This window comes from Microchirus variegatus, assembly GCF_963457635.1.
Source record: "Microchirus variegatus genome assembly, chromosome: 6".
In the NCBI taxonomy this organism is placed as follows: domain Eukaryota; kingdom Metazoa; phylum Chordata; class Actinopteri; order Pleuronectiformes; family Soleidae; genus Microchirus; species Microchirus variegatus.
The window spans coordinates 13053238-13080452 of record NC_139807.1 but is presented as its reverse complement, the minus strand read 5'-3'; the positions used below and the strand labels follow the sequence as shown (position 1 = coordinate 13080452).

General features: G+C 41.5%; 4 protein-coding genes across 5 annotated transcripts in view; 3 read left to right on the top strand and 1 right to left on the bottom strand.

Annotated features, from left to right (window-relative positions):
* LOC310928837 (neuronal acetylcholine receptor subunit alpha-9-II) overlaps nt 1–27215 on the top strand; it is a gene marked incomplete at both ends in the record, with an annotated part of 158899 nt that overhangs the window by 8881 nt on the left and 122803 nt on the right. The gene's annotated exons all lie outside the window — the stretch shown is intronic.
* rnf20 (ring finger protein 20, E3 ubiquitin protein ligase) lies at nt 1355–8542 on the top strand (the record flags this gene model as incomplete). The annotated part of the gene is made up of 21 exons (XM_083890688.1): nt 1355–1528; nt 1773–1841; nt 1935–2033; nt 2125–2272; nt 2386–2571; nt 2680–2795; nt 2897–3043; nt 3128–3202; nt 3293–3412; nt 3504–3683; nt 3774–3909; nt 4022–4143; nt 4266–4422; nt 4574–4895; nt 5175–5292; nt 5471–5620; nt 5720–5932; nt 6202–6327; nt 6455–6595; nt 7099–7203; nt 8239–8542. The coding sequence occupies 21 exons, from the start codon at nt 1355–1357 to the stop codon at nt 8413–8415; spliced, it is 3081 nt and encodes a 1026-aa protein (XP_083746814.1). The 3' UTR covers nt 8416–8542.
* LOC310928659 (voltage-gated monoatomic cation channel TMEM109-like) lies at nt 10473–14980 on the top strand. 2 transcript variants are annotated; one of them, XM_083891290.1, is made up of 4 exons: nt 10473–11436; nt 11979–12038; nt 13235–13337; nt 14549–14980. In XM_083891290.1, the coding sequence occupies exons 1-4, from the start codon at nt 11197–11199 to the stop codon at nt 14902–14904; spliced, it is 759 nt and encodes a 252-aa protein (XP_083747416.1). In that variant the 5' UTR covers nt 10473–11196; the 3' UTR covers nt 14905–14980. The 2 variants fall into 2 exon arrangements, with proteins under 2 accessions (XP_083747416.1, XP_083747417.1); XM_083891291.1 differs by lacking the exon at nt 11979–12038.
* LOC310928253 (uncharacterized protein) lies at nt 16729–25665 on the bottom strand. Its single transcript, XM_083890774.1, has 7 exons — nt 25432–25665; nt 23321–23584; nt 22703–22993; nt 22293–22411; nt 22093–22188; nt 20014–20055; nt 16729–19320 (listed from the first exon to the last, which is right to left on the bottom strand). The coding sequence occupies exons 1-7, from the start codon at nt 25475–25477 to the stop codon at nt 18967–18969; spliced, it is 1212 nt and encodes a 403-aa protein (XP_083746900.1). The 5' UTR covers nt 25478–25665; the 3' UTR covers nt 16729–18966.

Here is a 27215-nt window from a genome sequence, read left to right as displayed (position 1 = left end):
CATATTGTTGGTCAGAGTTCAGTCTCTGTCTACTGAGGTTGCAAAATGTTGTCCAGACGTGTTGGCTTACCTCCAAAGAATTAAAAACATTTAAAAAAATTAAAATGATAGCGCCTCATGAAAATTATTTATTTCTGATTGTTTTTGATACTTGGCAGCTGTCAAAACATCATGAAGCACTGGAACTCATGTAATTCAAAGTATCGGTGAGAGTGACATAGTCCAGCCAACAATCTGCATGTAAATGTTGATGCTTGGATTTTGTTTCTGTTATCAAATTAATCCATGTGCATCACAAATGAACATCTTAATGTTGCTGCACTTTTTTCACTTTCCTTGGTTTTCTGTGGAAAATAAAACACAATCTTGTCTCTTATCTTATCAGCAGTCTTGTACAAAGTAAAGGGAAACTTTCTGGTAAGATATTTGAATCTTACCAAAATTACTTTGGTAGAAGTTGAAGTCACTTTTTTTTATAATATTAGTTCAGTAAAAGTCTTAACGTAAATGACATTTACTGTACCTAAGTATCAAAAGTCATTTTCTGATATACTTGATGGTAAGGCGAGTTGTCTCTCAACTGGAAGGCTGTGGGTTAAATTCCTGGCTCTGTTAGTCTATATGTGTCCTTGAGCAAGACACTCAACCCCATGTTGAAACCTGTGAATGGGTTTGGATGATGTGTGAAATGGCTGAAAAGCAAAACTATATGTAAATAAATACAGACCATTAACAACTTATTTTATATTTTGAAGTAACGAGTAACAATGATCGTTAGGGGACATGTAGTGGAGGAAATGTACACAAATTATTTAGTAAAAGTAAGTCTTTTGAAATATAAATAACAAAGTAAAGCAACACACGCCCAAACTAAATGTTGTGCAGGTTGTGTTTTCTTCCAAACCAGCAGGGGGCGCAGACTCAGCTGCGGTTTGTCACAGTTCACACAATTCACACTTCCGTTTCCGAGAGGCAAGGAGCCGCAACATCAACATCCCCCAGCAGAATCACTTGCTAACACAAAACCCTTCATATTTTTAGATAAAGGTAATGTTTATCTTAGATATGCCGGTTACTGAACATATTAGAAAGTAATTGCATCGATGTGTTGGTTTGCAGTCAAGTTTTCATTAACATTAAAAGCATGTATTGCTGGCGTTAGCAGGCAGCTAACGTTAGCCTGTGGCTACTTTTAATTCAATCAGCCTGTCCTTGGTTTTAATGTACTCACAGTTCAATTTACGCTTATTTAAACTTATATCATGTGGACATAGTCTTTTAGAATAAACTTGAAGTAAGCTTTCTTTGGTCTCCCGTCGTCTCATATTTACGTGTGTGTTATAGGAGCTTGAGGATGTCGGGACAGAAGCGTCCTGCCGACCCGAGCTGCGGTCCCTCGTCCTCCGGTGCTCCCGCAGAGAAGCGGAGGGAGAGAGAGGGAGAAGACGGAGGTCCCAGTGTCAGTGCTGCAGGCGGGGGGAGCACCGCGGTGGAGACGGTCATCAAATTGGGAGGAGTGTCCAACTCTGTGAGCTTCTGTATTATTCACTCCAGAAGCCAATTAGGGCTGCACAACTAATCAAAACTGTATTAACTGTCTGACACCATATGTTAGATCTACGATAGGCAGAAAAATATGAATACAGACTACTTAGCATATCTGTTCATTTATTGCAAGTCATATCATCATCACAAAATTCCACACCTTGCATGTTTTCATATTATTCATATTTTTTACTTATTGTTCTCCTGTTGAATTCACTAATTTTCAGGAGGAACAAGACATTAAAGCTCTCCAGACTAAGAACAGAAAATTGGGAGAATCCCTCGATCAAAGACAGGTAAACAACTCACCGACTCTTTGTTTACCGCTCACACTGGAAACTGAACTCTTGTTTTGAGGAGGTTTAATCTCCTGGCTTGTTCTTGTGCAGGTGATTGAGGATGAGTTGCGAGAAAGAATTGAGCGACTGGAGACCCGCCAGGCCACTGATGATGCCAGTCTGCTGATCCTCAACAGATACTGGAACCAGGTAAACGCTTATTAGTTTTAAGTCCAGGTAGCCCTAACGGTCTCATCAGCTATAGAGGTCAAAAATTCAAAGTGTTATTTCATTCCTTCAGTTTGATGAGCACGTCCAGCTTATTACCAGGCGTTATGACCAAGCAAACAGCGAACCTGAGAAATCTCCTGCAGGTGAGGGACGGAGCCTGAAGCCGGAAACTCCAGAACCTGATGGCGACTCAAACCAGGAGAGGGTTAAGGACAGAGGTTAAGACAAAACTGACACAGATTTGTGACATTGTGAGCAGAAACGTTTAGATAATCGAGGTAATGAACTAGACATTAAAGCTGAAATCTTCTTTCCTTTTCTTGTCATGTAGGCCACCAGGGAGAAGCCTCCAACTCCTTCCTGGCCACACTAGCCAGCAGCAGTAGCGAAGAGATGGAAGCTGAGCTTCAGGTGAGAGTGGAGTCGAGTCTGAAACAGGCCAATCGTGTGGTGGAGATATATGAATGTCTGAAGCGCACTGTGGACCAACTGAAGACAGAGCAGGACTCTGGAGCTGGTAAGATAACAGGACAGAAGACCAAGGGAGGAAGGCATAATGACAGTGCTGTAAAAGATGATGATGAAACATATTTGCATTCATTAAGATTGTTGCTTGTCTTTCCAGAGGGCAGTTCATGGAAGCTTGCTTCCACACTGAATTCCCTCCTGACCACTGAAAATGAGCGGCTGCAACAGCTGACTGAGGACCTCGAACAAAAGCACAGTCAAATGACGAGTGAGGTACAGATTTCATGTCCTTTCTTTCTCTCTGCCCCTCAAATCGTGCATTCTGTAACTTCTACAAGGATGTGGATGCTCATGGGTTCTCGTGTATTTTCCAGTCCCGCTCTCTGAGTCGTGCTGCTAACAAAGCGGATCAGCGTGTGAGCGAGCTACAGGTTCTGATCGAGGAGCTCCAGTGGGACATGGAGAAGATCCGCCGCCGGGAAAATCGACTGAATGCTCACCTGAGTGAGATACTGGAGAGGGTGAGTATTATGAGGGTTTTTATTCTAAATTCAAAACGTGTGTCTTATGGTGAAGTTTGTTGTAACGCTCCGTGTGCAACACAGGTGAACAGCAAAGGCTATAAGGTGTGTGGGGAGGCCAGCAGCGTATGTGGGACCATCACAATTAACAAAAGAAAGGTAAGACTTTTTATTTTCTTCTTCTTAAAAAAACACACACACGTTTCTTTCCATATTGCACTACATGGTTTTGTTCTGTCCTAAAACCAGTTCGAGGAAATGAACAGTGAGTTAGAGGAGAACCAGGAGCTGGCAGACAACCGTCTCAATGAGCTGCAGAAGCTACAACAAGACCTGCAAAGTGTTCAACAAGAGAACAACAACATGAAGGTACGTATAAAGTTCTAATTGCACACAATTTTAAGTGTAAAGTAATGATTGTAGCACTAAAATAATGACCTGTTCTCCCTGTTTCTCACAGGCAGAGCTGATGAGTCGAGCAGAGGGCATGGTGAAGGAGACCTCGGAGTACCGTTGCCTGCAGTCCCAATTTTCTGTCCTTTATAACGAGTCTCTGATCCTTAAATCTCAGTTAGACGAGACACGCACTCGCCTTAACACAACCAGGACAGCGCGTCTCCGACAGCTGGAGCACATGGAGGCAAGTTGTTGCGTGTTTGCATCTGTGTCAGTATCTGTGTAACTTTCACCCCCCCTCCGCTCACTCTTTCTGTGACTTTTATGTGTGCAGAATGATGAGGTAACTCTGCAGAGGAAGGTTCGTACAGAAGTGTTTCAACTGGAGGACACGCTGGCTCAGGTCAGGAAAGAGTATGAGATGTTGCGCATCGAATTTGAACAGACTCTTGCAGCTAATGAACAAGCGGGTAAGTAACAGTGTCTGACTTATACTGAAATTAACTGATATATATTAGAGCAGAAACAGTACTAATATGTCCCTTGTCTTTCTCTCTTGCTTTCCTTCGCCTTCTCATGCAGGTCCTATTAACAGGGAGATGCGGCATTTGATTAGCACACTGCAAACCCACAACCAGCAGCTGAAAGGAGAGGTAGTGAAATACAAGCTGAGACTAAGGGAGACACAATCTGAACTCAACCAGGTTTGTCAGAGGGAGACTGTGCTGGTCGCAGCATCATATTTTCTACATATGTGTTACCTGTTGGAAGTAGCAAAGGCAGTGTGTCATCCTTGAATCTTCACATTCATCTGTTGCCTCTGTAGGTCCGTGCTTCAAAGGGCAATGCCATCCTCCAATCCCAGTCAAGCACAGAGATGGACGTGAAAGATGAAACAACCTCTCCTTCAGCCCCAGCCGTCTCTGGAGAATCTGCGGTCAAGACGGAGCCTGACAATGACTCCTCAGCAGCCAGCAGCACTGGTAACTATCGTGTGGTCATCAGAGCAAAAAAGCTTTTAAGTTTAAAATATAAATTACTATTTTATTTAGATCATTTTATATTGTAGTTATGATCTGAATATCTTTCTGGTTGTCTGCTCCTTATTCACAATTTGACATCGTCACTTTGTAGGCACAACAGTGAAATCAGAGCCTGGAGTGGAACCAGTGGCAACAGTGAAAGAGGAGGAGAAGGAAGAGAAGAAAGACAAGGAGGAAAAGAAAGACAAGGACATTATAAAGAAAGAGGAGAAAGACAGAGAGCGGGAGAAAGAGAAAGAAAAAGAGCGTGAGAGGCCAACCCGCAGCAGTGGGAGCAGTGTGATAAAGGAAGAGAAGGAGAAGTCGGGGAGCAGCAGCCAACCAGAGGAGTCAACTGGGGAGCGCTTGTCGACGGTGGGAGGGTCAAAGAGGAAGGAGATGGAGCAGCTTAAGATTGTCCGAGCAGAGCTTAAGTAAGTGACGTGTTTGAAAGTTTACTTTAGATTTTGCTGTTTTTGTTGTGGTCGTATTGATTGCAGTGTTGTCTGTGGGTCGGCCTGTATCTCATGATCAGAAAGCTGCCATTTGCATGTATTGGCAGGTAAAGGAAAGGTGAACATCATCAATGTGAAACGTGTTTGGCGCATGGTTTTCTCCTACTATCATTTTACAAGAAACTTAATGGGTTGTACTCAGAGTTCTTGGACAATGTTGGCCTTTGGATGTTGACGTTGATAATCTTGGATTTGCAGGAAAGCCCAGGAGTCCCAGAGAGAGATGAAGCTGCTGCTGGACATGTACCGCTCAGCACCAAAGGAGCAAAGGGACAAAGTTCAGCTCATGGCTGCAGAGAAAAAGGCCAAGTCAGAGGTGATCAATGCTGCAACAACACTGTCATCTACAGACAGACATAAAGATCTATCTATGTCTACATAGGCTATGGCACACATAGTCAGTTTATTAATTACTGTTTGGCCCTATAGGATGTTTGTACACAATGTCCAGGTGTAACCAGGCTACTATAATTGTAACATTCTAATAATTTCAGGGAGAGGAGCTGCGGCAAAGGCTGAGGGAGCTGGAGGAGAGGGAGAGGAGGGAAGGCAAGAAAATGGCAGATGAAGAGGCGTTAAGGAAGATCCGCTCTGTGGAGGAGCAGATTGACATCCTCAACAAGAAACTCTCAATAGCCAAGCAGGTGAAGTTTCATTGCACAACAAAATGAACAAACCCTCTGAACGGCGCTCTTATCTTGTTTGACAACAACACACTTCTGTGTCTGCACTCTGTTGTGTAGGAGGAGGATGCGCTGCTGAGCGAGATGGATGTGACGGGCCAGGCGTTTGAGGACATGCAAGAGCAGAACATCCGCTTAATGCAGCAGCTCAGAGAGAAAGACGACGCCAACTTCAAGCTGATGAGCGAGAGGATCAAGTCCAACCAGATCCACAAGTTGCTGAAAGAGGAAAAGGAGGAGTTGGCGGACCAGCTGCTGACTTTAAAAACTCAGGTCTGTCAACGGGCAAGTGCAGTGATTACGACCTGCACTTAACTATGGATTTTATTTATTAATAAAGAACATTGACCTTCATGAATTTTTCTACTAAACACAGCCCCTGTGCATAATTTAAAAGCTTATTTAACACCTACATAAGCGATAATTTGCAGGACAGAGGGTGTGTGCCCATTTTGCTTGTTTGTTTTCTTGCTGTTGCTATTAAACTTGTGCTCATGCATATGTTGTTTTTAAACATTTGTTGGGGCGTTGTCCCTGTACAGGTCGATGCCCAGCTGCAGGTGGTAAGGAAGCTTGAGGAGAAAGAGCGCCTCCTGCAGGGCACCATCAGCACTGCTGAGAGAGAGTTGGCACTTAGAACGCAGGCGTTGGACATGAACAAGCGCAAGGTAACACATTTATGTTATGATGTGAGGTATGATAAGCCACAGCTGAGAAGAACATGTACTCCCTTAAAGGAAATGAAGAAGAAGATATGCATGCCTTTGATAACTAATAACATCTGTCATTCCCCAGGCTCAGGACTCTGCATCGCTGTCAGAGGAGGTACGAACTCAGCTGGAGCAGGTCCAGCAGAGGCTCAGCCTGGTCAGAGAGGAGGTCATTGAAAACAGTATCTCAAGGGAAAAAGAGTCCTTTAACTCTCGACGTGCACAGGTAACAACACGCACAATTACATACTAGTTATTACTAGATTGTTTTGTATTCAAAATGTGATGGGCTGCATTTGACGCCTTATTAATATACACTGCCGTTCAAAAGTTTGGGGTCACTTAGAAATGTTTCTATTTTTTGAAAGAAAAGCACCTTTTTTTAAATGAATACAACATTAAATGAATCAGAAAAACACTCTATACATTGTTAATGTGGTAAACAACTATTCTAGCTGCAAACGTCTGGTTTTTAATGGAATATATACATAGGTGTACAGAGGCCCATTTCCAGCAACCATCTCTCCAGTGTTTCTAATGGTACATTGTGTTTGCTAATCAAGTTAGAAGGCTATTGGATGATTAGAAAACCCTTGTGCAATGATGTTTGCACTGTTAAGCTAATCCTTTTTGGTTTAGCGTCCTGCTCAGTTGTTGGCCGCTAAACAGCATTTAGTTAATAACACATTCTGTCAAATCGACTTGCTGTTAACTTGAAATGTGTTTCAGGAGGACATCTCCAAACTCAGGAGAAAGATCGAGAAAGCCAAGAAACCGGCGGAGAAAATAAGCAATGGAGATGATATCCTAAATGAAGAAATCAATGATTACAAGGTAGGTCTGGTGACACGAACCTTAATGCTGTTTTTCATAACATTCCATTTGATGTCTCTTGCTTTGGGGCGGGGCCTCACTGCTGCCATCAGAAACACTCAATGCAAAACCTGACTGGATGGTGAAGCTGAATCCCAAAAGGCTTTATTGGCCAAGTATGAGTGCACATAGAAGGAATTTGACTTAGGGAGTAATTAAATGATAGCTTAATAGGTCAATACTGGTTAGATGTTGAAGAATAAATACAGTAGAATTGTGAGCGTGTTTGTCAGCACCAGGTAATGCCAAATACAACATAGATTGCATGTCTACACAAAAAATAGGTCGACGTCCGCCGTGTTTTAGTTCTTTGTGTTAAGATAAGTGCACCACGTTTGTCTTGTAACTTTATCTATATTCGTTTTACAGGTGTGAGAGTGTAATTAATAATCTCCTCATCTTAAAAGGTGTCAAACATTTGTTTTGACGACCAACAGTTCCTCATGCTTTGAATATTCAGCATTGAATGCACAGATGTGAAGATAATCCACAGTCTGAACTCTTGCCTCTGGTAAAAGCCCTAGACCAACAAATCGTTGAGTGTTCAAGGTCTATTTGTATGTTACCGTTATCACTGGTTTTCAACTGAGTAGGAACACATGTCATTTTGACCGCGTGAAAGTGTTATTGTTCTCTTGAACTCCCAAAATACTAACAACAAAATGCGGCGTAGCAGCCTTCCTTACCCACTCTTATTTAATCAGCAAAGAGAATATGGTGCCAAGTCTCCAGAAGCACAGAAACATTGTAATATTATCAAAAAATTTATCAGGTATTTTTCTGGGTATACATTCCTGTGTTTTGATAATACTGTTCCTCACACAGCCAAGTGTCCTTGCTGAGGACAGCCTTGTCTCTTATGATTACATGGCCTGAATGCTGTCCTAGATATTTGTGTCCACTCATCACAAATCATTCATCTGAGGACAAAACTGGCTTCTCAGTTCATTGTTCAAACCCCCTCTCTCCCTCTCGCTCTCTCTCTCCTGCCTCCAGGCTCGTCTAACGTGTCCATGCTGCAACTCCCGGGTGAAGGACGCCGTGCTCACAAAGTGCTTCCACGTTTTCTGCTTTGAGTGTGTCAAAACACGCTACGACACACGCCAGAGGAAGTGCCCCAAATGCAACGCCGCCTTCGGAGCAAACGACTTCCACCGCATTTATATCGGCTAAAAAAAAAATTGGCAGGTTCCTCTCACGGCTGCTTACGGGAAGAAAGGGTCATCAATTGTAGCAGTGGCACAAACACTGCTGCAGGCATCGCTGCACTCCCCTTGGATTCCGTGTCAGACTTTTTTTCTCTATGTATCTATTGGTGTGTTTGCAGGATCAGTGTGAACTGATGCTCTGACCTGAACACTGACTGAATCCACTACTTTACTGTGTGCTGTCAGATACTGGAGGAGAGTAAAGAGAGTAGAGGAAGGAGATGGTTGAGGTTTGTTTGTGTGTGTTTGTGCGTTTGGAAACGGTCCAGTGCACAAAGGAAATGAATATTACAGTGAGAAAACAGCATTCCTTACGTTGTGGTGTATGATTGTAACATGTTGCTGTATGTATATACTGTATTCCATTCTTGTTTTGCTTTATTTTTTAATTTTAAAATGTGCCTCTTGTTGCCCCAAACTCAAACATCTGGCTAGACAACTGTGTTACTTTTTCCCGTCTGGTTAATAAACTGCCATCAATGGTGTGTGGCCTCTGCTTCCATTTGACTGAACTTAATTTATTCAAGTTTGTTTAACAGCTGTGTAAAACAGCCTTGGGTTGTACCTGGGTATTATGGGGTGTTGCTAGAAATTCACACATTTCTAAGTGACCGCAAACTTTTGAACAGTAGTGTATATCGGGAATGCTTGGGCCAACAACTACTGATATACTGATACTGATATATATACCTTCCTTTTCCCCAACAGCAGAGGTCATTTAGTTTCTTCTGTGGTGAAATGAACATAATATTGTTCATACTCATGTCGCAGCAGATGTAGAAAATAAACAAACATCAAAACAATAATAGCTGCAGAAGGCGCTAACATGAAAGTCGAGGATCAGAGCCGGCCTAAGGCATAAGCAAACTAAATCCCTGCTTTTGGCCCCCTAGAGCACCTAATTTCATTGTTTATTTTTTGTTGCTCTCAAAACTAATACAGTGATTGTCATGGTGACAGTAAAACACCACATTCACCTCTTAACATTGTGCCATTTTGAATACCAAGTGAAAATCAACACAAGACCATTCTTCTGAATTTGCTTCCATTTACGGTTCTAACCAATTTAAGGGGCCCCAAAATCAATGTCTAATATCTCAATATTTAATTCCAAAGTTGTTCCAGTTGGGCTTGACTGAGGCATAGCTGCCAGCGAGGTGGCACAATATAATATCATGTTTGTTAGCAATGTTAGCAACGTTGTTGAAAGGTATTGCGGATTCAAAACAGCGCGACCATGGCAACCCTTGGCGAATTTCGACCATTCGCCACAATACAGGAAGTTACCTATAACTTCGGCATAGATTGACTTCCACCTAATATCCCAAAACTTGTCGGAAAGACCATGGCCTCGACTCATCAGGAATTCGGCCTTTTTGAATCTTGCCGTCCATTTTGGCGATTTGCACCCCACGTAAATGAGCTTGACACATCGAAAAGTTGTCGAAAGTTGTCCCCCCCCCCCCCACACACTTTTTGTTCTCTAGGCCGGCCCCCTATTGACCACACTAGTCGACTTTGACACCCCTGATCTATAGGATTAACAGTAAAAAACCTTTTTACGACAAACCTATGCACAGCTTCTAATGGACATGTCCAATTCACATTTACAGCAATATTTATAAGATATAAAAGGTATCAAAGGGCCCATGGTGCCATTTATCTAATGAGCTTTGGAATAACATGAAAGTTCCACAATACCACATTGCTTTTGCATAGATCGTTTCAACTTACTCTAAATTGATAATAAAACCGTGCCGGTAATATCGTGCCGATAATATCGTGCATCCCTAGAGGAATTTTGAAAAGTATAGTTTTGTAAAAAAAAAAATATAATAATAGTAATGCGCTCTGGGACTCTTTCAGTGATGGAAGTCATTTACAGTTGACCTGGTATGAGACTACAACTCCCAGTGTGCACATCAGTGTTCATCACCCTGGCACACACCGCCTTCCTCCTCCTCCTCCTCGGCGGTTTTGTTCACACAGAGCAGTCAGGCTAGTCTTCGGAAACGCTTGAAGGAAAGGAGTGCCACACACGGGGAGCTGCGACAAGGGCTTTTTTGTGCAACATAATCCATCACAGCCAGCGCCTCAGTTCTGTTGATGCTCGCGGAGAAAAGGGAAGAAGAAGAAGAAGAAGCAGAAGAAGAAGCAGAAGAGGAGGAGAGAGTGTTTTTGTGGAGCTCAGAGCAGAAGTGAGACTCGTGCTCAGCAGCGTCGCCTCTTTTTTTATTTATTTCTTTTTACGCGTAAACGAAGAGGAACCAGTTACAGGGGACATTTTTTCTGGATATTTTTTTTATTATTATAATAAACAGCTCTCACCTTTTAAATATCTTCGCCACAGCTGGAGTTCAGCCTTTAACGTCTTCTTACCAAATATAGCCAGTAACTGTGTTAAAGGCTGCACGAGGAGCGTCATCCGGAGCGTTTGCTTTAGTTTAGAATTAAATACTGGGATTATTTCTAATTTGACACTTTGCCTTGATAACTTTTTTTTTTATCTTTACTGTTTTTTTCCCCTCGTTTCTCGTCTTTTACACCATGTTGGTTTAAAAACGCGTTGCGCTCTGATTCCTTCCAACAGGAGCCATTTTTAAGCCTTTGATTTTCAATTCTGAATGAGTCATTGAACCCGAGCTAATAAAACCGGCTCTGGGCTGCAGCTTTAACCTGTGCGCAAATTTTTTTTAGCCGTTCTTAGTTGTTTTTTTTTACACGCCAGACCAACAACAACAACAACATGCGTTTTTGCGCGTCTCGCTCCGGGCGCAGTGGATGCGCCGGGGCTCGGCTTTTCCTCGCCGTCTTGGTGCTTGCCTTGACTATGAGCTGGGAGGGAGCCGGAGCTGAACAGGCCCAGCCGACCGGAGAGAAGCCACCGGCGGTCACCCTGCTCTCTCTGATCACGGGAACCTGCAAGGAGATCCAGAGATACACGGAGTCCGTGCTGGGAACCGGCGTGGTGCGCTCAGTGGCTGAGGTACAGAGGAGATGCACCAGTCTGGGGGAAGCACTTAACCACTTGACTTGTTGATCATTATACTGTTAATCGATTAATCGGATTAGATTTTGTTTGAAAATTGTTAAAATTACATTGTCAGATGTCTTGTTTTGCCCTAGAAGCATTCTTTATTATTTGGTGCAAAGAAACCCAAACAATTTCTCATTAACCAATTAATTGATTATCCAAATAAATTCAGTTATTGATTAATAGTCAATGAATCATTGCAGCCTATATTCACCGCCAGTCTAATCCTCTTCTCTCTGCACCAGGAAGTGACTTAACCTCTTTCCTTTAACTGCAAATATACTGTGTTCTAACTTCTTTGCTTGCTCTGTCACTATTCTTGTTCGGTGCTTATTAACTTGTCTCTAATTTTTCCCCACACGCATTCCTCTCAACTTGTTAATCCATCTCCTGATCCCCTTCACCTTTTCTGCCCCTCATTTCTCATCTCCTTAAACCCATGTGCCCTATATCACTCATCTCTCTCACTCACACACACACTCACTTTTCCCCAGAGTGCAGTGTTGTTTCTTGAGTCATTTCTTGGTCAGGAGAACGTCTATAAGGTGGCCATGGTAAGAAATGTCTCCAGTGTGTTTTGTCTGTTCAAACCTGACATGGTCCCTTAAACAGAGTCCGTGTGACCTGTTTAACTCATGCAGGTGTAGATGATGCAGAGAGTGTTTCTGTAATGTGCATGAGAAGCTGCGGTACGTTTCTGTGTATGTGCTGCAAAACTTTAATGTCCTTGTTTCCGGTGGAAAAAATTGAGGTCGACAAAAGACCAGGACATTATGGATAACAAGTACAGACGTTCTACTGACAGCTCTCGGTGAAATGCAATCCTAAAGTCACAGAGCAACATTTCTTCAAGATTCCTGGCAGCCGGTGCCTGGTTGTTGATCCGTAATTCATTTAGTGAGAGCTGTCAGTAGAAAGTACATGTTGTTTTGTGTTTTATCAAACATTATAGGGCCTTTTTGTCAATACTTTTGCTTGCAAAGGATTGGAACTTTAGACATCCAGCACTTTTTCAATTGCATGCTTGGCCTGCAGTGTTTTTTTGTGAAGTTGTGAAGCAAAAACAGCATCAAGGACTCTGAAAAACCTTGTGCCATCCGTCAAACTCTGCATCACAACTCCTAAAAGTGTGCCACATCAAATTGCATCACTTTTATCAAATTGAGCCTTATACAGAACCAAGCAATCAATGTGCGTTTGCCTCACGATGTGACACATACTGGACACTCTGGTACTGTATGTGCCCCGTGGGCAGTGCAACAGGTGCAGATAAGAAAAGGAATACACCCTTGACCTTGCCTGGCAAGGCTGTTCTCTCGCTCTTTCTCTGTATATATGTGTGTGTGTGTGTGTGTGTGTGTGTGTGTGTGAAAGAGAGAGAGAGGGGAGGTGAAAAGAGGTTGTACAGATATAGAGAGGGACTCTGTCCAGCTGTCACTCGCACAAAACGGCTGTTTGTCCAGATCAACAATACAACACTTCTCCTCCCAATAGTTGCACCTCAGCAGCACTTTACGAGTTCCCCTCTTTAAGTGAATCACATGGTTCTTACCAAACAATGCTGTGAATATGAGACACACGACAGCAGAGCAGTAGAACTGGTACAGTGTCTGCCTGTACGTCTCATCTCTGTCCTTCTATGTGTGTGATTATTTGTGATCAGAATGCTGCCTCTCCTCATTGCTACCTTGCCTAATGACAAAGTTAAAAAAACATTTCTCCTCCACCCTTCCTCTATACTCTGCTTCAGTTCTTCGAGATGGTGATCCACGTCCTGGCTCAGGGAGCTGCCAGCGGCCTCAACGTCATTGCAGTTTACGTCGCCGAGATCCTCAGGGTCACAGGATTCGACTGTGGGTACCGCAAATAAACCCCTTCCCTGTTTATTTTCCCCCTCCTCCCTCTCTGCATGTGTTGTTTTTCGCAAAAATTGTCTGCTGCTGTGAGATAGAGAAGAGAGGACGTGCGGCAATGAAAGTTTCGGGTAGAAAGGAAATATGCGGTCTTACTATCCCTCAGGCTAATCTGTCTGCCACTCCCTTTTTTAAGTGCGAGTGTCTGCTCCTGTTCGTCCCTGTGCCAGAGGACGACAAAGAAAGACAGCCTTGTTCTTTAAAGGGCACATATTATGCAAAATTTGCAAACTTTTTAATCATTTTAATCCTTATATTTGGGACTCTGGAGGCCCTATGAGTAGGCAAAGTGTGAAAAACTCATGTTTTTGTGGTCCTCCTCAGTCTAAGTACAGGAGATAAAACACGCAATGTTGACTTCCGCACTCAGTGCTACGTCACAATGACAAATTCCTGGAATTGTTGTCTCGTGGAGCTCCACTTTGTCCCTGAAAACCGGGGGTGTAGGCGAGGGCAATAGTATCCGGAAGAGCGGAAGTCCGCAAAGTGTTCTATCATTTTAAAAGCGAATTATCGCTTCTCTAAATGCTAACTGTTGTTAGCTGCTGGAGCCTCAAGCTAGGTTTATAGTTGCCGTAGTATGCCAGGCGTGTGCCAAAAATGGCGTAACTAGCTACTGGATCCTCAAGCTAGGTTTATAGTCGCCGCAGCTAGGTTTCTAATCGTCGTAGTGTGCCAAAAAGTGTCGCGTTGGGCGCGTTAGCTCAAAAAGGTGGAAAGTTGACGTTTACTACTGTTGCTTGGCAGCGGACGTTTATTCGGCAGCACAAGTTGAATATTTTGGTTGTACGTCCCCTGCCGTTGTGGCGAATATTGCAACGAACAACCCGCTGAACGTGCTGAGCGTAAACGCCTCCATACGTACTTGTTAGCTCGTTAGTGACACTGACGTAGTTTCCTGTGTCTCATTTGCATTTAAAGAGACAGGCACTCAAAACAGAGCGTTCTGAACAGGACTGTTTAAGCAGAGTGATTGAACCAATGAGGTGTGAGGATGAAGCACCACAGCATGGTGCTTCATCCTCACACCTCATTGGTATTTTGACCAAAGCATGTCACAGACATGTTCATTAGGTTAACATGTAGAAATATGGTATAATAAGTCTCCTTTAAGAAAATACAATACTTATCTTGGTTTCCTCCCTCCACAGCTGCCCTCATGCTGCCCCGGTTTACCCCAGAGGGTGTGACTGCCTTCGCCCAGTGGGGTCTCCTGTCTCTCATCGGCTACTGGGTGCTGACCATCGTTCTCCGTCTCCTGATTGCTGTGTTGAGGCGCGTCTTCTGGGTGGTGAAAACGGTCTTGGCGCTCTGGTTTTTCGGACTGATAGTGACTGACAAATCTGCCGCTGCAGACACCACGGCGGTTCGGCTGGCCGGCCTGGTGCTGGTTTGCGCCCTGTTGACTCTTCTCTCTTCTGCCTCTGAAAAGTCGTGCGTGGTGGAAGAGCGGCTGAGTTCCCTGGAGAGCCGGCTGAAGGCACTGGAGAAGAGAAAAGGGAATTAGAGATGGGAGAGGGCGCCGTGGAGTCTAAACACACTAAACGATAGTGATTGGTGGTGTTGTAAGAAAATAGTATCATTGATGGTTTCTAAATGTGTCAAATTATTAAGGAAAATAAAGTAATCTCTGGGATTTTTAACGACGAGTACTAATTCTGTTTTCCTTAAAGGTACAGTGTGTGTGTGTGTGTGTGTGTGTGTGTGTGTAGGTTTTAGCAACATCTATTGGTGAAGGCCCTTCTAAGGCCAGACAGAAATGGCTGTTTTGTTTATTAATGTAGAGATGGTTTGTTTTTTTCTCCTTTAGTTTAAGATTCAACACTCATTTTCTTCTTTTCAGACTGACTTGAGTTACTTTTCTTTGACAATAGTTGGTTAAAACAGTTAAACAATCTCCAAACACAAGACAATGAATGACAGCCCAAGAGAAGAGCTGGGAATATGACGTCATCGTTTCCTAAAGTATTGTATTCGCTACACCGCTGTTTCTGTGTGGACGGAAAGGCCTCTCTGACAAAAGAAGTATTCCTATTCCTGGAGACAACACCAGCTGACATAAAGCTTAACACAGGGTGACTTATACACAGACAAACAACCATTCACAGTCACATTTACAGCTCCAATGTGTACATTAGAACATACAAAGAAACTCTAAACATAAAAGCCTTGGGTCAAACCAGGATTAAAACCTGTGACCTCCTTGCTGTGAGGCGACAATACTAACCACTGCACCCAAAATGTAAGATTCATAGCACTACACACCCTACTGTTCAAAAGTCTGGGGTCACCTATACAATTTTTGTGTGTTTTCCATTAAAAGTCACACTTTTATTCATCAAAAGAGCAGCTTTGACTGGTCACCAAGACTAGAAAAGTGCTATATTACTACAAACCATTTCATTGCAATCCATCCAATAGTAGTTAAGTGTGTACCAAAGTGTTCTGAGGATTCTCTGACTGGCTTGTTAATCCAAAGCCCTGACCCCAGGCTGACATTTGACCTGTTGGCTGCCTCTTCAGTTCATCTTCCTCTGTGCTCATTCCACTGGAAGTTTTTTTTTCCATCTCTCGGTTCACACAACCCACTATTACTCCACCCCTCCCCCCACTTCCATCCTGGCCAACCATAAAATCTCTGCCTTGGTGCCAGAGTGATCATGCCTGCTGGCTCACCGTGCAGCAAGTAAGCTGTGGTGGAGTACCAAGTGGACCAGGATCCACTGTGAAACTGACTGTGGAGCCTCAGCGTCACCACTGATGATAGACAACGATGCAACAAAAATAGTTTTGAAAGTCTCTGTCAAAATGAAAGTCGGGGTGTGGGTAGATGTGAGTGCAGACCTTACAGCGGTATAAACTTTAGTAACTTTGGGTGTGGAAAATCTTTATTTTCCCATGAGGAAATGCAAGGTACTTGTTTTTGTTTGTTTTCAGCTGTTTGTGATCACGCTGGGCGTCTCATACCCACAGAAACACGAGGATTCAGTCAGTGAGTTTTCATCCGAGCCCCTTTTCTTCATAATTAAGATTTTTAGGTGCTAGTTGAGTTGAAATGTTAAATCAGAGGGGATCACTGGAACAAACTGTCTACAAAGAATGAGTTATTGTCTCAGATCTGTGGCAGCGTGTTTTTTTCTTTACAGCACACACGAAAAGCACAGTCGGATTTCTGCTCCCGCCGTTTCCTCGGTGCGCCAGTTGGTATGTCGTAAAGGAATTAAACATGCTCTGATGAACTTCTGGAGAATGTTCGGCTGTAAATTACGTGAGAACAAACCACAAAGTCAAACCATACAGTATTGTGTTATTAGATTTAATGCACTTGATATAGTGTCCAAATAGGACATGACACAAAACACGAGACTTGACCAACTTGTTTTAACAACAACAATTTCCCTACAAGAGAACTAGATATAAAACAACTTTATACTTACACACACAAATATGTGTTAAATAAAATTAATATTAGACAGTTACTGTAATGTACACACTGTATGAGATTGATTCACTTTAACCCAGCATTTCACTTTGTTCTGTGCCTGATAGGAAACAGCACGGTAACAGTCAACCATAAAAACATAATACATTTTAAATATCCACCAACAAAGTAACTCCCCATCCAGAAGAAAAGTATCCACTCCAGAATGTCTTGCCGGTATGTCCTGACTGTCCACTTTTAGACATCTATTTTAATGCATCTCTACTGCAGACCCTCGGACTTCTCCTCCGGTTGAGACTTTTTTGAGAGGGGTACTGACCCTTTTATGACATTTCACCTTTAAAACTAAAGTTGTGTTAGTATACACGAAAGAGGAAAGTAACATGCAAAAAATAAAAGAAGGATATGCAGTTAGAGCCACAGTCCAACCCGTGAGCAACACATTCATGTTGAAACACTGCATTTAAAAGCACAATGTGGAGAGCACGCAGTGGTGCAGAGGTATAATAATGCCACTTTGTTACTCTAGAGTGAAAAACTTCACAAAGAGAAGGCAACTGTGGCGTGTGATATGTTGATAGTTGTAAAACAATATAAAACAGATTTAAAAAAAAGGAAACATTGGTGTGTGTGTGTGTGTGTGTGGCCTGAGCAAAAGATGTATTACACAAATATGAACAAAAAAATTTAGAGCTTCACTGTGTCTTCCCTGAAAGGTTTTCAGTCAAGTTTTTCACTGAGTGCTACATGGAACTGATCGGATTATAAAAGTGACGCTTAAGTGAGACGCATAAGGCACAACGTGCTCTGAAAATCTTGAACCTATGCCTCTGAGTAGAAGGTCTCATGCTCCGTTTCGTCACCCGTGGCTTGTGAAGGCTGTGAATGTTGACAGTGAAACTCAAATAAAACAATCTCTGTGATTGTTTTCAGACGTCTACAGCGTGAAACAACTAGGAATCTGCTTCCTGTCTAGGTTACCGAGTGAAGAAAGATGAGTTTCACATTTTGGGAAACCTGTCTTGCTGATGGTTGGATGAGATGATTCATCAGCAGCTGGTTAACGTAACATGAAAAAAAAATATATACAATGTTTGTGTAGAGGCAAAAGACTGCACTCATGCTATATTTTTTTAAAGGTACAGTGCGTACTATTTCAAAAGGTATATTCATATACCATCCATGAGTATAGTTGTATCAGTGTATAATCACTTTCTAATAAAAAAGTGTTTGGTTTTCATAGCCACAAAATAAGGCTTTTAAAGGCCCATTTATACTCCATTTTCATCCAAGATTTCAACAAGATTCCTGATTGGTGTAGCTTCTTAAATGTGAATATTTTCTTAGTTTCTTTGCTCCACATAACAAAGAAATCATTAAAAACTGAATCATTTTGGTTTGTGGATAAAACAAGACATTTGAGAACATAGTCAAATCCAGGTTTGACAAACACTGAGCAAAGTGTTTTTTTATAACATTTTCTGACATTTTATGGACCAATCGATTAATCGAGAAAATAATTGACAGATTAATCGATTACAAAAATAATCGTGAGTTGCAGCTCTACTATTAACTCTATACTGCCCCCATGATCTTCCAATGGGGGCAGTATCATCCAATTCGTCCGTCATTGTGTGCCAAGCAGGGGAGCTTACGATGACGGAGCAATACCACCAGAATTTGTGGGGGCAGTATAGAGTTAATAGTCCAACACAAAGTATGGATAAAGGGCTTTATCTGTCTCCATCTCCTGCGTGGAGTATACATGGGTCTTTAATGTGCAAGCTACATGGATGAACTACTACGAGTGTAGTGATTGTTGACAAGGACATGCTTTCTGGTATGTGAGGGCTACCTTAGCTTATTGATGTTTTAAGGGTGAGAGAAGGTGTCCGTTTGTTGCATTCCGCAGTCTCACCATTAGATGGCAGTACAAATTACACAGTGAAACTTTAATGCCAAATTCATGAGGTGTGTCAGGTGATTTCTTGGCTGTAAACAGTGCACTGACAACCAGAAGAAGCCACTGCTTAATGTGTAGCTAAATATGAAACTATATATTTTTTGTTAATGTCACGCTAACGTGCAAGTTGACCAGTTTGAGTGCACCGTTAAATTTCCAGGTTTTCAGAAGTTCAGCTTGTCTGAATTATAGACACCACCCTCAGTTGTGTCTGAACTGAGAGGGGAGTACGAGGAAAGCGTAAAACTCTTCAGTTCATAGCGTGGCTCAAACTCAGAGGAGGAAGGAAAAGTGGGAGCGAAGGAGACGGGGACAGTGGGATCATGGGAAGGAGGGCCAGTGGGATTATAAGACAGTTGGACAGTGGGAGCAGAGGAGGGAGCGACATTGGGAGTGAAGGAGTCGGGGACAAAGGGAGTATAGGAGGGAGCGACAGTGGGAGTGAAGGAGACAGAGACAGTGGGAGCATAGGAGGGAGGAACAGTGGGAGCATGTGTCGGGCCTGCTGGAGCTGAAACCTGGCGAGAGAAACACAGATATGCGCGTCACCAGAATGAAGTCTCCACAGAGTGCCACAGAACAACATTCATGCAGACATTTGCATCATAATGCACATGTTTTGTTTGATTTTGAAGTAAATATTTGTTTCAAGTTTCCAAAAAAAAAAGGTTTCTCACTCCTGGTCCTGGGGAGCCACTACATGTCCTGCATGTTTTAGGGGTTTCCCTGCTCAAACACACCTGATTCAAATGGCCATCTCGTCAGTAAGCTCCACTGAAACCTGATAATAAGCCATTAATTTGAATCAGGTGTGTTGGAGCAGGGAAACGCCTAAATCATGCAGGACAGTGGTTGACCAGGACCAGGAATGAGAAACCCTGTTCTACTTCAAAAACAGATGACGGGACCGTGTTGATCGATGTAACGTGTTCACACACACTTTATCTTCGGAATTTCTCTCACAATAGTGATTACAGACACTAAAAAAGTCGCACATAATAAAATGATGATTCTGTGACAACCCCAATGCATTTCTCCAGGAGATTTATATATCTATCTATTCATTTTATGTTTTAGCTCGGTCTAATTAACGTAGCATCATTAAGAAGCAGCAAACTGTAGATCTGCTGATCATCTCTTTGGTCAATGCTTAGGAGATGAAAATATGACTGCACTTCTATGTGTGTGTTTGTGTGTGTGTGGTAGCAAACCTCAGAATATGCAGGTGGTACATTCACAGGAGGGTTGTGTATCTGCAGAACAAACAGACAGACCGTATTAATTGCTAAGGAGGTAAGAGACTTGGGAATTCTTCACCGCAGACTTTTAACATGAAAAGCACAGGTGTTGCCAATGACGTTAACGATGGTCAGAACTGTGTAACAGTGAGCGCGCATACACTATCCACACTACTCCACTTTTGTTTGGTTTGTTTATTGTCTGGAAACACAATTATTTGCATTTATTACCTAATTAGTAATGAACAACAACATAACATTTACTTTTTCTGATTCTTGAAGAAATAAAAATGGCCCTAGCGGCCAGGTCAGAGGGCAATATGGAAATGTCCAAAGATATCAGTGATGGATGTATAATAAGAACTGGATAGAGCACCGCCCCCTCTGCCTTGACGACAATTTTTACATGGTGGCCACTCTGGGTACTGCAACAGAAAACCCCATGAAGCCCAAAAGCAATTTTCCCATTGACAGCAATAGTAAAAGAGACGCCTGTAAAAGTGTCCAGAGGACACCTCGAGACATGGACACAGGCTTTTATAGATCTTTATATGGTAATGACACTACTGCGCATGCTCAATGGGCCCCATAACCCGGAAATAAACGCGGAAGTCAAAAACTTTTTTGCCATATGCGCTGGGTGAGCAGCTTCATAGGAATGAATGGAAGCAAGGGGCGATGCTCTATCCAGTTCATATAATACATCCATGATATCAGTGTACTTGGACTGGCGGATTTTTGTTTCGTAAACTTCTTATTCAGCTCAACTTCATTATCTTGAAATAATGACTTGAAACAGTGACTAAATCCATACGACTACTATTTCCATTTAAAAACAGTATTTTCACATCTGTGTCCATACTAATACAAGTGAAAATGTTTGGCATAGAAACAAACAAAGGTTTTCAAATGAATATCTGTGGCATAATTTATGCATTTTTAAATATGTACTACAAGCATAGCGGTATGGCTTTAGCCTGCAGAAGACACATGGAAGTCTTGCCATCAATCATTTGATTATTTACACCTGTCACAATATTGCCCTGATAAGCAGAGCCACACTGCTGAAACAATAAGAGAGAAGAACACTTCTGACCCTGTTTAGACCTGGTATTGAACGAACTCAAACCACATTTAAAGGTGATCTGGGAATGTGGACACATTCTTTAACAGGCGTGAATGCAAACTAGTCCTTGGAACGTAATAAAGAAGCTGCAGTTTTACGTCTCAACACCCACTCTCTGATTCATTTGTAGCTGTCGCCACAATATATACGCTATTCGCCACAGGGATTCTTTTTCCAAATAGTTGAAATCTTTTTTTTCATGTTGCAGCAGTGGGCATTGAGCTTTGGATCACTGAGCTCCTCCTGACTCTTTGTTGACAAAATGAAAACATACTTTTTTCCTTGCGAGAATAAAGGACGTGCGCATCAGCATACAGTAATACAGTTTATGACCAGATTTGAATACTCATACATAATACATGACAGTTCAAAAGTTTGGGGTCACCTATACAATGTTTTGTGTGTTTTCCATTAAAAGTCACACTTTTTTTCATCAAAAGAGTTGCAAAATGAATAGAAAATATAGTCAAGACATTGACGAGATTAGAAATAATGATTTTAATTCAAAATAATAATTTTGCCCTTCAGCAAAACTGTTTTCAGTTGTGCTAGCATAATTGCACAAGGGTTTTCAAGGGTTTTCTAATCATTCAATAGCCTTCTAACGCGATTAGCAAACACAATGTACCATTAGAACACTGGAGAGTGGTTGCTGGAAATGGGCCTCTATACACCTATGTACATATTCCAATTAAAAACCAGACATTTGCAGCTAGAATAGTTGTTTACCACATTAACAATGCATAGAGTGCATTTCTGATTAATTTAATGTTATATTCATTGACAAAAAAAGTGCTTTTCCTTCAAAAATAAGGACATTTCTAAGTGACCCCAAACTTTTGAACGGTAGTGTGCTTTTTATCAGATCTTTCAAAACAGATGCGAGGTCTACACAAGGTCACTTGAGATGAGGTGTAAGACATTACCAGTGGGCCAGTTGAAGCATTAGGCCGAGCTGGGTATAGCGTCTCAGTGTGTTCATTGAAATCAGTCCTGTTCAATAAAACAGGTTCATTTTCGCTCTGCAGTTGGGGTAAAACAGAAAAAGAATGAAAAACACAGGGTTTCAACAGGATAACTTTTCCTTTTTGCACGCACACGCGCACAGTATCTCTGATGGGTTTACCGGTTTGTCCTTTTTGGAGGAGCTTTTCTTGCAGCAGCAGCGTCTCAAACAACAACAGCAGGCCATTATGACACCAGGAATGACAGTGGAAAAAACGATGGACTTTACATCAAAAGACTCTGAAAAAAAAAGTGTGTCTTTACCAGATTGTCAGCTGACGAACACGTAATCAGCAAAATACTACTACTATGCAATATATTTATTGAGCTAGAATGTCAAAAATTGGCTGATGCCAGGATAGTTTTTTTCCCAGACTTGTTGACTAGAAACAATGATTAGATAGAGACGTACTAATCCTATTAATCTGTAGATCATCGTCAAGTCAAAGCTACAACAAACCACAGAATACAAAAAATAAAGATTTCTAACAAACTGACTCCTATTAGAAAAAAAACACAGAAGATACTCACCACCCTCAACATTCAGTTCCAAATGCCAAGCTATGTTGTCATAATCATCATAGACCTCAAAGTATCCGCTGCATGACGTTTTGAGTTTGTCAGTGAAAATCTCACATGACCGTGTCAATTTAAGATCACAGTAATACTCATGTCTATCCATCTGTAGCTTGCCATTAGAAACTATACCAATCCATTCATAGTGATCTGATGGTTTATAATTTATGTTACAGGATTTTTGTTCTAGATCAAAATTGAAGCGGAATTCCCCATCAACATCCCGTTCAATGGTCCTTGTGTTTGCTGGAAGAGAAGATGCATAAAGTAGAGGGTATTAAAATATTTTCTAGTTTTAGTTCTTATATTGTCATAGCACAGCAGGTTAGAGGAACTGATGTATAAGTGTAGATGACATTGTGGCAAATACATTTATTTGTTTTCTTTTTGCTTAGCTTGGCACAAAAGCTGTGATCAGGGGAAAACCAATGACCAATGTCCCCCAATGTCTTTGTGAAAAGGTGCCAGATGCAAACTATAAACGCCCAGTCTCACACTCTACTCCACATTAAACCACAATTTGAAACAAGATCAAATATGTGAAATCAACTGAAAACCATGTGGGATACTCACCGATCACAGAAACGATGGTTTGGGACACATGGCTGCCACTTCTATCCCTCAATTCATACCTGCCATTGTCTCGTTGGGTTGATTTATTTATTATAAAGTAGCTACCAATCTTCTCCCCCCTTTTGTTAGTGTCTTCAGAATTGGAACGGCTCCACAGGATCGTCTTATCCGAGTCTTCATCACTGAAAAACGTCAGCGTGTGGGCTCTATAAGTCAGCCTTATCTTGAATTGTTCGCCATAATTCAGGTTTTCAGTCTCATAGCCTAGAGAGGAAGTTCAACAGACAAAAGATGCACATACCCAATGAATAAATGTTAAATCATCAGATAGCTGATGCACCATTTCTGTTCATTATTCTTCTCAATTCTTAAAAAAAAAAAAAAAAAAGTTACAACAAACCACCAACATATGAGGACGAATTTGGATATTTTATATGCAAGTATGCTTGAAAACAAAACATAAGAAAGCATGTGTTAAAAGTACAAGTACTCTTATAATAATAATACAACCCTACCCCCTTTTTCAAAGCCCCCAATGCCTCAAATTAGTTTTTCTTTCAGTTTTGCCATGTGCAACATAATAGTGTGACCACTCAAAACACTTTTTCTTTGTCTGATACGACATCACAAACCTTTAGTATTTGTCTTTTTACACCTTCCAAAACAACTACATTGTAAATGACACATTTGCACTGATGCATACCTCCAAGCTATAATCAGCCATTTTAAAAACATAATGCTGCAACAGCGTAGCAGACAAATGTGGCAGTCACTCGTGTTTTGTTTACAGGACAGTGACATGGAAGGTCTCTCTTTACAACACATCGCCCCATGATTAGTGATGCATTTACGTGATTATCAGTGTTTACAGGGTTAACGGTCAAATGATTTGATAAACGATTCAGTGATTTTGACTGTTAATCCCTACATAATAATAATAATAATAATAATAATAATAAAACTCCAGAGGAGTGGAATGTGAAATTAGTATGCATTTGTTAAAGGCTGGACACACACTATTTAAGAATTTTTAGAATGAAAGGAACCACCAACATGAACGCCCATGCAGAAAAACGAAGCGTTCTTATTCATTTGTGTGGTAAGCTACTGTTTACACTAGTGCTGGGCAGTATGACCAAACATTTTGTATAAATATAATATTTCTCATGCATGTGCTCCAGCAAGACAGAGGCATACATTGTTACTCTTAACCCTTTGTGTCTTGCATCCTCCTTTTCAGCACAACCTATAGGCAATCTGATGATGTGATTATTATGTTCACCAACTATAATAAACACACCTGAAATGTACTCAAATCTTTTTAAAATCAGATTGAATTTGTGAAAGTTTGCTTGGCTCATTGTTTATGAACAAAAATGAAAGAAAAACTGTCTATTTTGTCACTTCTGCAAAAGCAATACAAAATGAATCATATGCAGAACACAGAAAAACGCATTTGTTTTTGTAAAGCCTGAAGATGTGACCTATAAACACACAGCCCACGGTGTCCATATAAGGACTTGTGTAGTATTATTATTATAATAAAGTGGCACGGACCTGTACCGCTTTTCGGGCTAATATGCGTTTTCCGCTTAGTTGCTGGGGTAAAGCGCTCATTGCTACAGTTACTATCACAGTTACTTCTTCAGCTAAGCCCGTTAGCATGTGTGGTGCAGCAGTGAAAAGGGTCCCCCATCGAAAAGTGTTTTGCTGCGCCACGTTCCATTTTTCATATACCTGTCTTGCGGTATAACGCCCAGCACTAATTTAAACACAAACATGAAAGGCAGGCACAGGCTGTGTTGACTCTATAAAATAAGCTCATTGCCTGAAGCACATATTAAAAGCGTTTTCTAAGGTTACAAAAGCCAAACCTTTTTAATTTTGACAGTTATTCACATATGCAACATACTGGTGGTATGCTCCGTTACTGCCTATAAATCATGCTAAATGTTTTACACATTTGACCTTTACATGAATAAATACAGCAATATAAAACGTGCCTCAGATAATTAACACCTCAAAACTGTGTTACACCTAGTTCACATCCAACACTGATAAGAGTCATTTTCACAGGAGGAGGGATAACTTTTGGGGGGGTTCACACTTACCGGTACAGACAGCAGCACCGAGTACCAAGAGCAACACGAAGAACATCGTGCAGTGACAAACCTCGAGTCTAGAGTCGACCTACTGCGTGTAGTTCATCAACATGTGTACAACTGCTGACATGTTACTGTCACACTAACACAACGATAAACCGACCATGTTAAAATTACCGATTTAAACGCACATAACACACATCTATCGTATTGTTATCATTAGTCTCCGTTGTCCGCTGTGTGTTTCCCTGGCCCCACTCACTTAAAAGGGCGTCGCCACAAAACATCACGTGACTGGTCGGAAATGATTTTTTTTCCCTATAACTTTATTGACAAATGCCAAAAATGGCAGCAGGCGTCTGCAGTATTTCTACTGAGAGTTTAGTACAAACACGTGTATTTAATAAGGATTTTGTTTTAGGTTTAAAGACACGTTGAAGGGGTGGTATAATGGTAATATAATAATAATACATTTTATGTGTTGCCGCCTTTCACCACGCTCAAGGTCACCTTAAAAAAAAATCCCTTTTCACAGGAATAAATCTGACAGAACCAGACTCCAAGATGAGCAGCTATCTGCCTCGACCGGTTGAAAGGGAAAAAATGGGAGACAGAGGAGAAATGTGTGTGTGGGGGGGCTAAAATAATAGCCTTAAGACTGGATCTGGATCCTGCAGCCTGCAGACAGAGAGAGAGAGGAAAGGAAGGAAGGACACAAACTAGAGAGAAAGAACAAGGTTAATGACATACAATAATAATAACATAATGTAATAACAATATTATAGGGAGTAAGACATATATATTTGGTTTGGGTTGTTGTTTTTTGCCCGAATACAACTCAGCATCATCATTCATTTACGAGGTCACCAAGTTATTGCATTTTTCATTGAAATTGAGCTTGGTGTGGGATTGACACGTTGGTCTGTTTCTGTACCTCCTCCAGCTCTTTTCCTGAATCCAGTTAAAAACAACTCAGCCGCTGGCTGTTGTCAATGTTTTAAGATATAAATTGTGCAGTGCTGCTTTTTGTGTAGTTGAAACGTTTAAACTTGCGAATAAATGTATGTCACAATCAAACCATTGCCTAATGACTTCACATAATGCCAATTAATCCCATCAGCTCCACACGACTATTTCTTAGTAAAGCAATTTTCAGGCATAGCGGCACTGTGCCTGAATTCTACAGCTAAAAAAATAAACCTGGATGTTGAGTAGTTTATAATACATGCTCTGCCTAAATCAATCAAGCCCTCCCTGAACAGTTGTGTCAATCTGCCCGGATCTAAACCTCTGCACCTCACCGCTTTAAATTTCCTCAACACCATCAATGGTACATTATCAAACACATCTGATAATAAAATAAAAAATAACCTGATTTCGACACTTGTGTTAAATATGTCAATAAATGTAGACAAACATTCTTTTTATGCAACCCGACCAAATGTCAGACAAATATGTATGGCAATAAAAAAGATATTTTATTTCACTGTAAAAGGGCAACAGCGCAACAGGTAATATTGCAAGTAACAGGAAATATACAGTTGGGGAGAAAAAGGTGGGTATGAATGGAAGAAATCAAACAGAAAATGTGTTGACGGGAGATTAAACAAGACTAAATTTATCACAAGGGAAAATCAACGTCATACTTGCTAATATTCTGCTCGGCTCCATTGTTCATCCTGATTATTTAATTTTAACCTTAAAACACTGATGAAGCTGGTTTACATTAAAGCAAAGCAGATTGTTGCCACACCACACACAGTCCCCTACAACAGTACAAGTGTTGTACAACA

What these genes read in the sequence shown, in the direction of transcription:
- LOC310928659 (XM_083891290.1), top strand. Translation starts at nt 11,197, where the DNA reads ATGCGTTTTTGCGCGTCTCGCTCCGGGCGCAGTGGATGCGCCGGGGCT. An exon ending in TGGTGCGCTCAGTGGCTGAG is followed by an intron (nt 11,437 to 11,978) that starts GTACAGAGGAGA and finishes ACTTTTCCCCAG; the next exon opens with AGTGCAGTGTTGTTTCTTGA. An exon ending in CAGGGTCACAGGATTCGACT is followed by an intron (nt 13,338 to 14,548) that starts GTGGGTACCGCA and finishes CTCCCTCCACAG; the next exon opens with CTGCCCTCATGCTGCCCCGG.
- LOC310928253 (XM_083890774.1), bottom strand. Translation starts at nt 25,477, where the DNA reads ATGTTCTTCGTGTTGCTCTTGGTACTCGGTGCTGCTGTCTGTACCG. An exon ending in CCTCCAAAAAGGACAAACCG is followed by an intron (nt 22,189 to 22,292) that starts GTAAACCCATCA and finishes CCCCAACTGCAG; the next exon opens with AGCGAAAATGAACCTGTTTT. An exon ending in ATGCTTCAACTGGCCCACTG is followed by an intron (nt 20,056 to 22,092) that starts GTAATGTCTTAC and finishes TTTGTTCTGCAG; the next exon opens with ATACACAACCCTCCTGTGAA.